The 12,820-nt window shown below is 45.0% G+C and overlaps 1 protein-coding gene across 28 annotated transcripts in view; it reads right to left on the reverse strand.

Annotated features, from left to right (window-relative positions):
- MAGI2 (membrane associated guanylate kinase, WW and PDZ domain containing 2) overlaps positions 1–5,050 on the reverse strand; it is a 1,173,000-nt gene extending 1,167,950 nt beyond the window's left edge. For 6 of the 28 annotated variants that reach the window (XM_043497771.1, XM_043497765.1, XM_043497728.1 and 3 more), the window contains exon 1: positions 4,101–4,862. In XM_043497771.1, the coding sequence (XP_043353706.1) occupies positions 4,101–4,401 (301 nt within the window). In that variant the 5' untranslated portion in view covers positions 4,402–4,862. Of the gene's footprint in view, positions 1–4,100 lie in introns of all 28 variants that reach the window. The other 22 variants (XM_043497794.1, XM_043497825.1, XM_043497817.1 and 19 more) reach the window with 10 other exon arrangements.
- Between the last annotated feature and the right edge of the window lie 7,770 nt (positions 5,051–12,820).

The following is a 12,820-nucleotide window of genomic DNA, read 5'->3' on the forward strand; positions in this document are numbered from 1 at the left end:
GTCCCAGAGTGATGCTGGGGGACACCATTCCTTCTCTCTTATGGATCTCCTCAGTGCACAACCTGGCTTCTTATCCTACTGGTGAGGGGAAGGTGTCTTCATAATAACTTTTTATTGTTAATAAAGGAACTTTAAAAATTATTATACACATATTTTTAAAAAGAAAAATATAGAGCATCAGTGTGCTTAAGAATAATACAGGAGCTTATCCAAAATATTTCACATGTAAAAACTGCCAAGTTTGAAATTAATGGCAGTAATTCCTCCTCATCTGTGGACTCACTAGAATTATTTTAGGCATCAAAATGACTCTGGAATAGAAGTTCAAAATGCATTAAAATTTGATCTGATTAACAATTCCATAGCTTTTCAACATTCTTACATTGATATAATAACGTCTCAAAAATCTATCGTACTCTAGGGGTGAAATCATATCTCTACTCATGCCAATGGGAGTTTTGTTATTGAGTTTAATTGAGCCAAGATTTCACCCCATATGTTTTTAACAGAATCATCATGGTTCTACCAACAAGGTCATAATGGAGGAGTTGCATAATAAACAGCAAATAGTCTCCAGCAAATACTTACTCTGTGGACTATTATTAATAGGATATAAACCATAATGGTTGCTATCACATTGAAATTGTTATGTGTTTATCTTCACCGTACAAAGCGTGTGCAGTAATTCTGTCTATTAAATTCCTTATGGATTGTGGACCACACCTCCATGTTCAACATAAGGTCATGTTCCATGACTGCTAACTAGTTTTCCATGAGGTTTGCCCCACCCGATGATATGTAGCAACTCTGCATTAAGAGGATCTGCTTTCCTATGTGAAATACTTGGTGGCTGGTGCTTTGGAATTAAAAAAAATATATTTAGCCTCATAATGGGATAAAAGCTTGAATTTTTTTACCATTTCAAAACTGCATGTGTTTAAGTAACCAAGCACAAAATAAATAATCACAAATCAGTAAAGCAGTTTTGTCCTTCTGAAATTCCAAAAGAGTTAAGCTAATGCCTGTAAAACGGAATTAGTCATACATAAATTTCATCCAACAATGAATGTTGATTGCTGAGTTATAAAAACTTTCAAACAAACAAGACCCATTAATATCACATTATAAACAGCAATGTTCTACCTGCACATTTCTCATTGTGATTACACTCTAAGACAGCACTTACTCTGAAAGAGAAGCCAGAGTCGCATGACCTTGAATGGACCATGTTATTTTAATTAAATGTGTGCACTGAAAAAATTACAGAGAAATAATTGATAAATTTTGCAGAAATGATTATAATAGTCTCACTAACCTTGTTCCAGCACACTAATGGTGTATTATAACTAAAAAAGGGAATAAGGTTACAAAAATAGATAAAGAATTTTATTGCCCATCTTTCTTACTCACACTATTGAAAAACTCTCTTGAGAAAAGTAATTTGGGCAGAGAAAATTTAATATATAATGTTTGTGTTCTTCACCCAAGGAGTACTGAGACTAGATACTAGATTACACTGTGCAAGGATCCAGTTGGTAAAATATAAACAAAAATGGCCTTTTTAATAAAGAAGCTGTGTCCTGTAAGCCACGCCCTTTGCAGGAGTCCTCAGGTAAAGGGTAAAGACTAGCATAAAACTGAGAATTACCTTGGAGAGGTAATTCCGGCTGGCAAGTTCCTTTCTGTCCAAGGACCTGGGCAGATGGTTGGAACTTCAAGGCACATAGCTAGGTTGTCTGGCCAATGTGTTGAGGAGCCTATCCAAAACTGTAGTATATGACTGGACTGCAGTGAAAATCCTAATAAATGTAATGTATATGGAACCTCAAGTTTTATGCATATCATTCAAGGAACTGCAAGTAATAGACTGGAGTCCTGACTCATGTCACTGACCTGCGTATTGAGGGACATCTTTATAAATGGCACACACTGTAATGAATCACTAACCATGTCTACTAAAAAAAAAAAAGTTTGAAAAATGGCAAGGAAGTGGAACACAGACACTATTTCATGTACTATAATAATGTATTAACTAAAACCAACCAAAAACTAAAATTAATAGAGAAAACTACTTAACGTTTTTCTGTAAAGGAAAAAGAGGTAATAATTGAAATCAGATAAAGATATATTTACTTATCCCTCTGCCTTTTGGACATTTAAACTCAATGGAAACTGCTTTTCCCTTTCTGAAATCACAACAAACCAGTCAAGGCAAGACTAATCACATTACATTTATTTAGAAGCTAAAACACCATAGCAGATTTCCTAGCACTCAGAGCCCAAAGCTGACCCAGTATAACAAGGTAGAATTGATTCAACTCTTTTCCCTTTCTCATCTTCTTGCATCAACTATTATGTCTCCTTGCCTTTTTTGTCCTTCAAGACACGATTTACAATACTCTGCACTTACCCCTGTGCCAGCTTAATGTACCAATGTACAAATGCCAAGTTATGTCAGTTGGTTGGAGATGTGACTTTACTGTAAGCAACTGAACACACAGCAGTATACTTGTAGAGCCTGATTCAAAGTCAAAGGGAGTCTTTCCACTGATTTCAGGGAACTTTAGATCAGGCTAATAATGTTTTTCAAGCATTTGAAAATCTCATAGAAGTCACTGTGAATAATAAGCCACACATTAAAATGATGAAATTCAACTGCAAAATTATATTAGGGAAGTGTCTGGGGCAGCTGACGGAGCTGTCTATTATGCTTCCCAATCTGTACCAAGGTTACTCTTTTTTGGACACAGAATACTGGTATTGAACTTATTTCCACTGCAGTATTAAGGTAGATTCCTATGGCTGATCCTGAAATGCCTTAAACAACCCCACATCCCCACATCATCATCATCATCATCATCAAGGCACCTCCCCACACACACACACACCACCACCATCATCAAAGCAGCACTTATGAACTTGGTTCTCCCTGGAGCTTCCAGCTGCTCTGCTCCACAAACCCTTCCGTGAGTCGCAGAAACCTTTGTTCCAAACCTTCTGTTAACCATTCCCTACAAGTCAATGTAGTTGAAAGAAGAAAAAAGGTTACACAGAAAATCCAACATCTTCAATCCTATTCACTTTCCTGGAAGATTGTTAAGCCACTACTCCAGCACTTTTCTATACAAAAGGAGAAACAGATGACCGGTTAAAATGTATGGTTCTGTCCTCCAACGTCCCTCCTGTCCCTGCAGCGAGCACCCTTTCCCCTCCGGTGGTAGGATCTGAAATCCCCACTCCCCAGGCTCAGGAGATCGTTTTCATCAGGGATAAAGTGAATGACTTTTCCTATATAACGATACTTAAGAGAAGCTAAACGAAGCCTCCCAGAGGTGCCAGGGACCTGACAAACAGCAGCAAGTCACTGCCTCCAGGGGAACACGCCCAGTGACAAGCAGAGCGGAGGGTACCCAGCTCCCACACCCAACCTCCAGGCCCCTTTTTCTATCCATCAAAGAACCAGGCGAGGAACGGCCGAAAGCGACTAGGGAGCCCCACGGCTCCCCTCTGGCTCCCCAGCACAGGCTGGTGCCCTGCATGGCCACAGTCGATGCTGATGCTCCCAGCCGCGAGCGTTCCTCAGCGCCTGCCACAATGTTTGGCGCCTCTCCTCCCTCTCAGTGTGTGTGTGTGTCTCAGTGTGTGTGTGTGTGTGTGGCGCTGCTCGCCTCACACGGGAACCTGAACGCCCCGAGGGACGCAGCTTCCCCACCGCCGGCCCGGGCTCTGTCTGCAGCGCCCCAGCGTGCGCCCTGTGCGCCCCGACCCGGGGCCTCGCAAACTTTCGCCGCCTCCTGCGCCCCGGCCAACGCGACAGGCTGCCGCTGACGCACATTTAATTTCTCCGTGCACACGCGGCGGGGCTGCCCCTCGCATCCCCCCCCCCCCCCGGGGGCAGGTGCTGGACCCTGCCCGGGGTGTGTGTGTGTGTGTGTGAAACTGCCACAACAAAGTTCCACGCAACCGCGGCGGGGTCCGCGGGCTGTTGTCCGTCGCCCCATTGCACCCCACCCCCTAGGCTCTCCTGTGCCGCCCCACTTCCCGGGCGCGCTCCCCTCTGCGCCCCGCGCCGCGGCAGGGAGCCTGCAGCCGGCCCTTACCTTGCTTGACACACTTGAGCCGGATGGGGTCCTTGCAGTGCTTGATCACGGCCAGCACATCCCTGATGGTGAGCCCGGCCACGGGGGTCTCGTTCACCTCCAGCAGCAGCTCCTCCGGCACCAACTTGCTGCCGCTCTCATAGGCCACCTCGCCGGGCTTCACCTCCCCCAGGTACGGGAACTGCCCGTTCTCGGCACCCCCTTTCAGCTCAAAGCCCAGCTGCCCCTCCTGGTTCCTGCCTAGGGCAATCTCGTGGACCCTGCTCGTCCAGTGGTTTTTCTTCTTCAAGCCCTTGGACATTGCAGTGGGGATGGGCTGGCGGAGTCTCCCCGGCGTGCTGGGCGCTGGTCTTGAGCCGGGCTCCTTTGGGGGGGGGGGTCTGGGTCCGGGGCTGCTGCTGCGGCTCCCGGCCGGCTGAACGGTGGCACCGCAGGGGCCGTGGCCGCCGGGTGGCGAGGAGGATGGAGAGGTGGGGAGTGTGTGTGGGGGGGGTGACTCTGCCCCCGACTGACTGTCAGGCTGGCTGGGTGTTTTTAGCTGATGTCCATGGCAGCTGCGGCAGCCGGGACCCTGTGTGTGTGTGTGTGTGTGTGTGTGCACTAGTTGTACAGTAACTGGCAGCGGGGAAGGAGGGAGGGCTGGAGACGGCCCGCAGAGGAGGAGGAGGAGGAGAGGCAGGGCTGTGTGTGCTGGGGGGGTGTCTGATCACGCTCGCCTCCAGCCTGACCCGGTAGTGAAGACCCAGAGAGAGGCTGGCTGGCACGGCGGGGAGAAGGCGGAGAGCAGCCGGGCTGGGTGGGGAGGAAAGGGAGGCCGCGCCCGGCCGAGCCCAGGACGGGGAAGGGGGCAGCCACCTCTTCCCCCCACTCCCCCCCCCTCCCCGGAGCAGCCGGCCGGCGGGGGGGGGGGCAGCGCGTGACAGCGGGGCCCCTCCCCTTCGCCGCCCGCCCGCCCGGGATCGGCGCTGGGTTCCTGTGGCGGACGCCCCGGCCCGTTTTCCCTCACCAGGCCTGCCCCCGCTGCGGCCCGGCTGCCCAGTGCAGCGCCTCCCGGGCCACTTCCCACCCGGCTCCCCCTGAGCCCCCGAACGCCTCCTGGCCTCGACCCCACAGGGGCTGACCGCCGGCTGCTGCAGCGCAGCCCCCTAATCCCAGACCCTGCTCCCCAGTGCCCATATCACTGCCCCCGGCGCCGCTCCCTGCCTGACGCCAATTTCACTCCCATCCCCGCTGCGGGATCTGCGAGGAGTGGGCACATCACAACCCGAAGCAACCGCAGCCTCGGATCTGCCTCAGGCCTCCAGTCCCTCCTGCTTCCTGTGAGCACCACTCACTGCCCCTTTCAGAGTAGCAGCCCTGTTAGCCTGTATTCGCAAAAAGCACAGGAGGACTTGGGGCACCTTAGACACTAAGACATTTATTAGAGCATAAGCTTTCCTGAGCATCCGATGAAGTGAGCTGTAGCTCACGAGAGCTTATGCTCAAATAAATGTGTTAGTCTCTAAGGTGCCCCAAGTCCTCCTTTTCTCACTGCCCCTTGTTTGCCAGGTTACATTGTAGGCTTCCCCCGGCAGGGAATGTGGCTTCTATGCAGCCTGTACTGTCAAGCACCTGGCCCCTGGGTGGGCCCGTGGTAAAAAAAAAAACAATAATAGTGAGTAAAGTGGGAAGGAAGAAGGGGAGAAATCCTCTCATGCAGCCTGTTTTTACCCATGCTTCCTGTTTGTCCTCCTGGTCCCAGTCACCCACTGATTCATCTCATCTCAATCTGTTAAAGCAGGGCATGGGAATGAGGTGGTGGGGCCAGAAAGGCTGATCCAGGGGTTAGGATGGTAGCATTTGATTTTGGAGACCTGGGTTCAACTCCCTGCTCTGCCAGAGGTTCCTGAGTGAGGGGGCAAGTCACTTAGATCCAGATCATCAAAGCTATTTAGGTGCTTGAATCAATGGGAGTTGGTAATTGGTAATTAATTGATCTTTAAATATTCAGGGTAAATAGGCCTAATCCCTTGAGATGGGGTATTAGATGGATGGGATCTGAGTTACCCAGGAAAGAATTTTCTGTAGTATCTGGCTGGTGAATCTTGCCCATATGCTGAGGGTTTAGCTGATCGCCATTGGGGTCGGGAAGGAATTTTCCTCCAGGGCAGATTGGAGAGGCCCTGGAGGTTTTTCGCCTTCCTCTGTAGCATGGGGCACGGGTCACTTGAGGGAGGCTTCTCTGCTCCTTGAAGTCTTTAAACCATGTTTTGAGGACTTCAATAGCTCAGACATAGGTGAGGTTTTTCGTAGGAGTGGGTGGGTGAGATTCTGTGGCCTGCATTGTGCAGGAGGTAGGACTAGATGATCAGAATGGCCCCTTCTGACCTTAGTATCTATGAATCTAAATATCTCTGAGGAGTTAAGGCATAGTTAACCATCTGTAAACAGGATAACAGTACTTCCCTACTTAGCTTGAGCCTAAGCATATTAAAGATTGTGAGGTGCTTAGGTACTATGTTACTGAAGGGGCATATAAATCCATCTAAAATAGTGAATTGGATGCTTTGAAGGATCAGTGGATGGATTTGAAAGATCTAGTTATGAAATCAGACATTCTTGGTTTGAGCAGGCTTCATATGGTGGCAAGAAAAACTTAACAACTATGAATTTTGAGGCCCTGTTAATATGTTCAACCACAAATACTGTGAATATACACAGACAGAACCCTGAAGTGGCTCCAGATTTAGTGGCTCCCAAACTTCCAGCTTATCAGGTAGTATTGCCCTAGAACAAGTTTTCTAAGGTTGGTTACCATGACCATGGGGAAAGGGAGGTCCTCCCCCACCATCAAAGTTCAGGTGGACCATACCTGGTGAAAAGAGTCTAGGGGTGGACTGCAAGTTTGAGAAGAATAAAGAAACATCAGTAAGGTAGGTTAGTGAACAGTTGGCGGACCCGGAAAGGTAGAAAGCAGAAAAGGGACCCCGCCCTCACTGATACCTACTTGTCCTCAAGAATCAGGCTCCTTGACACCAACTCTCTGGATTATCCAGGCTGCCCACTGCTCCCTGATTCCAGTCGCCTTGGCTGTTCAACACCATGCTACCCTTGCCTCACACCCAGCTTAATATTTGCTGCTCTAACACCCTCTGCTCCATATTGCCCCCACACTCAGATGCATCCAACATAGAATTTCCTAGCATGAAAATGAAGTGATGACATCCATCCCTGGATTTTATAGGCAAATGTAGGACAGTCTCACTTCCTAAAGAGATGGATTTCCCTCCTAGGGGAAGACTGACCAAACAGGGATAGAGAAAACCTCCCTACTTTGGCTGGAACGTTGGTGGACCTAGCCCATCAAAGGCAAGGTGAATGGAGATTTCCTCCCACCTCGTCTGCACGGGTGTGCTTTGTGCATGTGCAGAATGGAGGCATGCTCAATATATGAATGCTGGTACATATGAATTGGATGCAGAACAAATGAAGGGTGGGCTGTAGGGTGTGTGGCAGAGATATCTGTAGTTTAGAACTTGTAAAATGTTTTTGAAATATGAATGAAAAATGGCACACATTTGTCAATGAAATTTTTCATAAAAATTTGTTATTTTTTGACCATCTCTATTGCAATAGCATGTAAGAACAAGTGAAATGGGTGCCCGTGGAAGGGAAGGATGGTTCGATAAGCAAAGGACAAAGACCCTGATCCTGCAAACTGTTTCATATGGACTTCCGTGGGACTCTATGTGAGTGCAGGAATCTGCTCACTTGGGGCAGCCTGCAGGATTGGGGCTGAAGGAAAAGGAAAGAGATAAAAAAGAAGCATAGAAAAATTAAAATTAAAACCTAAAATGGCAGAGAAGAGAAGATAATGAGATGGGACTTGGAGCATGCCTGATTAAAACAGCAGTAGAAGTGGTGGGATTGCCACAAATAGGGCAGAAAATAGATTTAAAAATTATAATAAAGCTAATGTTAAAAATTATATAATACACAGGTTAAGAAAAGAGTGACTGTACATCTGGGTTACTACAGCAATGGCCTGTATTTCCACAGACTTCAGTGGGAGCTGCAGGTGATCATATCCTGTGAAATCAGGCCATAAAGAGGCTGGCACTAGGAGAAGGCAGTAAAAGGGACTCAGGGTGAATAGCTTTTTTCTCCTGCTCCACCACTGTATTGTTTCTCTTTCTAGTTGAGAAAAAAGGAAAAGGTGGTAGATAGCTGAGAAAAGGGAGTAAGAGAAATACTATCCTTTTGGCCAACCTTGAGCTTCCAAAATCTTTTTACACATACCTATGCTGAGGCCTCAGCCCTATTAAAAGTGTCCTAATTTTTTCATTAAGAAAATGCGGTCACCCTGTTAATATGGGAACGATAGTCCTGAGCATCTGATAATAAAGATTCAATTTATAAATAACTTAATATTCACCAGAACACACACACACAGCTCTGGCAACTGTCAGGCTCTGGCTCTGGCTTACTATAAGTGTCCCTGGAACAACAGCCTGTATCTGTTATTAACTTTACAAAATATGTGTAGGAGGTGGAGAAGGGACTCCATTATATTTCTCCATCAATAGGGGCCAAGATTAATTTAGCCCTATTCATCAGGATTATTTAAGGTTTACAGAATTAGTTAAAATCAGGCCAACATTAACTGTGGGAAACTATTATGCTAAATATCCAGTCTGTTAAAAGAGTCTGTAGGTTCCATTTTAAAACATATAGCTAGCAACATCAATCTGTATGCGATAGTAATTTGTATCAGGTAGAGTGCTTTAGATGTGTATTCCTTTGATTTATCCTGCTAGATGGACAGTTGTAAAACAGATAGGGCTTGTCTAGAACTGGTATCCCAGAAGTGGGGTGGGGTGGGCTTGGGGGGTAGGGTAATTGTATTAACTTTGCCTTTGTAAGAGCCCAGCAATGTCCTTTGGTCCATATGCAGAGAGCTCTTTCCACAGGTGGATCCTACTTTCCAGCAGTGAAGTGTGTGTGTAGGGAGGAAGTAACGATGTGCATGAGGGGAAGAAATGAACAGTGTGTAGGTTAGGTTAGGGGATGAGTGTATGGTGCCAAGTGGGGTGCATATTGTCTCCCTGCTGGATCTGTGAAGATGAGAATGGAAGCGTAATAAATCCTGGGGATGTATTATCTTCCACAGCATTCACTGGCAGTTCCAGGAGCAGTTGTAGCACAGCTTCAAAGCAGCATCAGGGAACAGAGAAGTAAGGATCAATTCCATAGCACAGTTATTGTAGAGATATGAGGTCTCTGCGCATGTGGTTTGATCTCCCCGGGGTCCAGGCTTATGGCCTTTTCTGCTAGGGGGAAATCTTGGGTCTCTGACAGAGCTTTTTGAAAGGTCTCTACCGGGGTAAAATCACAGACACCTCCTTCCCGTTAGGCCACAAATGGGAGGGGGGTGATCAATTCCTGCAGCACTAACACAAGACTTGTTTTTTACACTGGGGTTTCTGTGCAAGTACAAGTAACAACAATACAGAACAAACCACATTCACCAAACAAGACACAATTGCAATTTATCATTAATTAGAGTCTGATCCTATAACGACAAATGTGTGTCATTTTACTCTTGGAAGTAAAGTTATGCACATAAGTATATGCACTTTATTTAATAAACTATGTGGGCTTGACAGCTGGACAGTTACCTCCCTCCCCCATCCCATCAATAATTCAATAAAAGTTAACCAAATTTCAAACTACTTTTCCAGATTTTGAGTCTTCTGATAGGTTATTTTTCCCCCATCACAGGTATAACCCAAATGTTGACATATTAGACTTCTGGATTGTTATTCTTATTGCCAGAATTTTCTTCTTTCTATAGAAAGTGGTGTATCTCTCTGCCAAAGGAAGGAACTCTAGATCAGCTCTTACATGTTAAGATGTTAAATTTCCCTTCTGTTGTGGAAGAGAGTGTTGTGATGAAGGCACTGGACATGGAATAAGCAGATCTAGGTTCAGTTTCCTGTTCTGCCACAGAGTTCCTGTGCAACTGTGGACAAAATGACTTAATTTCTCCGTTTACCAGTTTTCCATCTGTAAAATGGGGATAATAACACTTCCTTTGTGCAAGAAAGCAACTCTCCAAGGCAGCACCTGACAATATGGGCCCTCAGACAACACCTTAATAATAATAAAATCCTTCTCACTCACTTTCTGGTTTCAAATTCTGAGAATCTCTGCTTCAGAAGGGCTAAAACAATTTATCCAAAATCCTCTTTCCCCTATTCTCATACATTGTGGAGGTTCTGAAAGGATGGGAATTATTCAAACTGTGGATGGTTTTATATTATTGCAAAGCCCAAAAACAAAGGGATGAGGTTTTTAAAAAAATCTTAGACTAAAACCACTCCTCGTTTTGCTCATCTGTGTTTTAAAGTGACTTTTTGATTATTTAACTGCAGGTTCCAAACCTTATGGAAATGTACAACTGGTTGGAACTAACAACAGAAATGCCATTATTACTGATTTGGGAATATTTCCTCCAAAGGGTTAATCTGGGCTTCTGGATGTGAAGAAAAACAGTCAAATCCAAAATTGCATTTAAAAGTATATTTACATTTTTGGAAGTGAAGGACAGATTAAAGACAAGAGCTGGTCTAAATAATATGGTTTAAATCATATTGAATATAAAATATATTGCAGAAGGCATTTCATTCTTCCTTCCTGACAGTTTCTCTATTGGTTTTTGTTTTAAATGTGACCTTTATCCATTTTCCCTTCAGTCCCTGGCTATTACACTGTGAGATTATACATGTCCTGTGCTGCTCTTATGAGCTGTGGAGCTCAGGAGTTGATTAAGGAAAACTAGTTAGAGATCAGAAACTTACCCACTGCAAAAACCTTGGAGACAAGCTGTCAAAATATATTTTTCAAGATTTGTTAAAATAAATAAATGCATGGGCTTTTTCCATAGGAATAAAGGTTTAAAATTACATCCCATTGTTTCCACAAATGGACTGAGATGCAAAAAAAGGGCATGCTATCCTTTCAGAAAACAATACTTTGAACTTTGTCTGACGCTCTAAAGTTAACAAAATCCCCAAGCTTCTGTTATTGTGACCAGATAGAGGAGTGCAATGCCTACAGTATCAGATACAGCTCCTGGAATTCCAATAGCATACAACATACTCATGACTGGACACTGAAGAATACCAAATTAAACAGCAGGATGCGTGTCTGTATTCAGAATAGCTAGTCCTCTCTCATGCTCAGGGAGCCTGCATTGCTTTAGTCTCACCTAAATTAACCTGTACAGGTGAGTCTCAGCCAGTAGCACTAGGTTGTCATTGCAGTGGGCATCAGTGTTCGGCATATACATGTCACTGAAGCTTTTTTAGTGCCTTTATTTTCCAAGATTGTATTTACTATTAAATGAGGCACTATCATAATCAAAAGCATTATTTAAAAAATTGACGTTACATAACATCATCTTAGATTAATAAAATCCAAAAGCATTTTAAAATCTAATGTACTTTTCACCTTTCAAGTCATTTACATTTCATTCAGATCAAGTTGTGAAACTAAGCTGGTCTTTTTTGTTTGGTTTATTGTCAGTTTCCCTTCCAACTTTTCAGGAACTAACACAATGCTGTTGTGATTGTGCTCACAATGCTGCAGGGAAGTATTTAAATTTTGAAACATTTTAGGTTTATAGCATCCAATGAAAAGAGTTTATATCATGGGGGTATCATTCATATTCCACAGTTAAAGCTGTTACCACACGTCCGTTCTAAGCCTTATTTTCACTCCTCCCCCAACTCCCATCTTTTCATAGGAATCACTTTTCCATAACAAAGATTTTGCACTTAATGTGGTGGCAAAATGTTTTCTTCCTTTAATTTTAAGCAGATAAAAATAAATACCTTTGAAGTTACAAAACGTTTAAAATGACCCTTTTTAATATTTTCCAAAAAGTATCTCAGATTTTCATCCCCCCTCAGACTCAGGAATGGAATTTTTTACCAAGTTACCACAATCATTTCTATAAACACAAAATATAGTATAGATTTTAGGAGACCTGGCTTTACAGATAAATATATATAAACAATGTTTGTCACTGCTGACAGGACCTGTATGAACCGAGCTGGCAGTGAAAGATTTACCCCTCAGTCCATTGAGTGCTTCAGTGCTCAAAGTAGTGCTGAAGCACTAAAGTGGCTGAGCTCTCAGCTTGTTTACCTCTGCTAGCGTGAAACGTGAAGGAACTGAGTTGGGTCAGAGGCTGTGCCTTGTTTCCATTGCTCTGCTGAGTTAGCAAACTCAACAGAGTGTTTGGCTACTTAGTCTCACTCTCCTGCAGTGCTTAACTCCCACTCTGCCCCAGGACCCGCCCCCACTCCATCCCTTCCCCAAGTCCTCACTCCTGTGTCACCTCTTCCAGCCCCCGATCCACCCCTGCCAAGCCTCTTCCTTCCCCGTTCTTCCCTCTCCCCGCCCCAGCGCTTCCTGGACACCACAGGAGGCCCACCAGCGGGTGGGAGGCACTGGGAGGGGGGGAGAGGGAAGAGCAGTGTTTGTACTAACTGCTTGATCAGTAGTACTTGTGGCACCTTAGAGACTAACAAATTTATTTGAACATAAGCTTTCATGAGCTACAGCTCACTTCATCGGATGCATTCGATGGAAAATGCTCTCTGGCATTACCAAGGTAACTCAGCAGAGAAACAAGGGGTTTGATGTAACAGGAATGAAAACAGTAAAGTGAAGGG

Source organism: Dermochelys coriacea, chromosome 1, assembly GCF_009764565.3.
Source record: "Dermochelys coriacea isolate rDerCor1 chromosome 1, rDerCor1.pri.v4, whole genome shotgun sequence".
NCBI classification, from domain to species: domain Eukaryota; kingdom Metazoa; phylum Chordata; order Testudines; family Dermochelyidae; genus Dermochelys; species Dermochelys coriacea.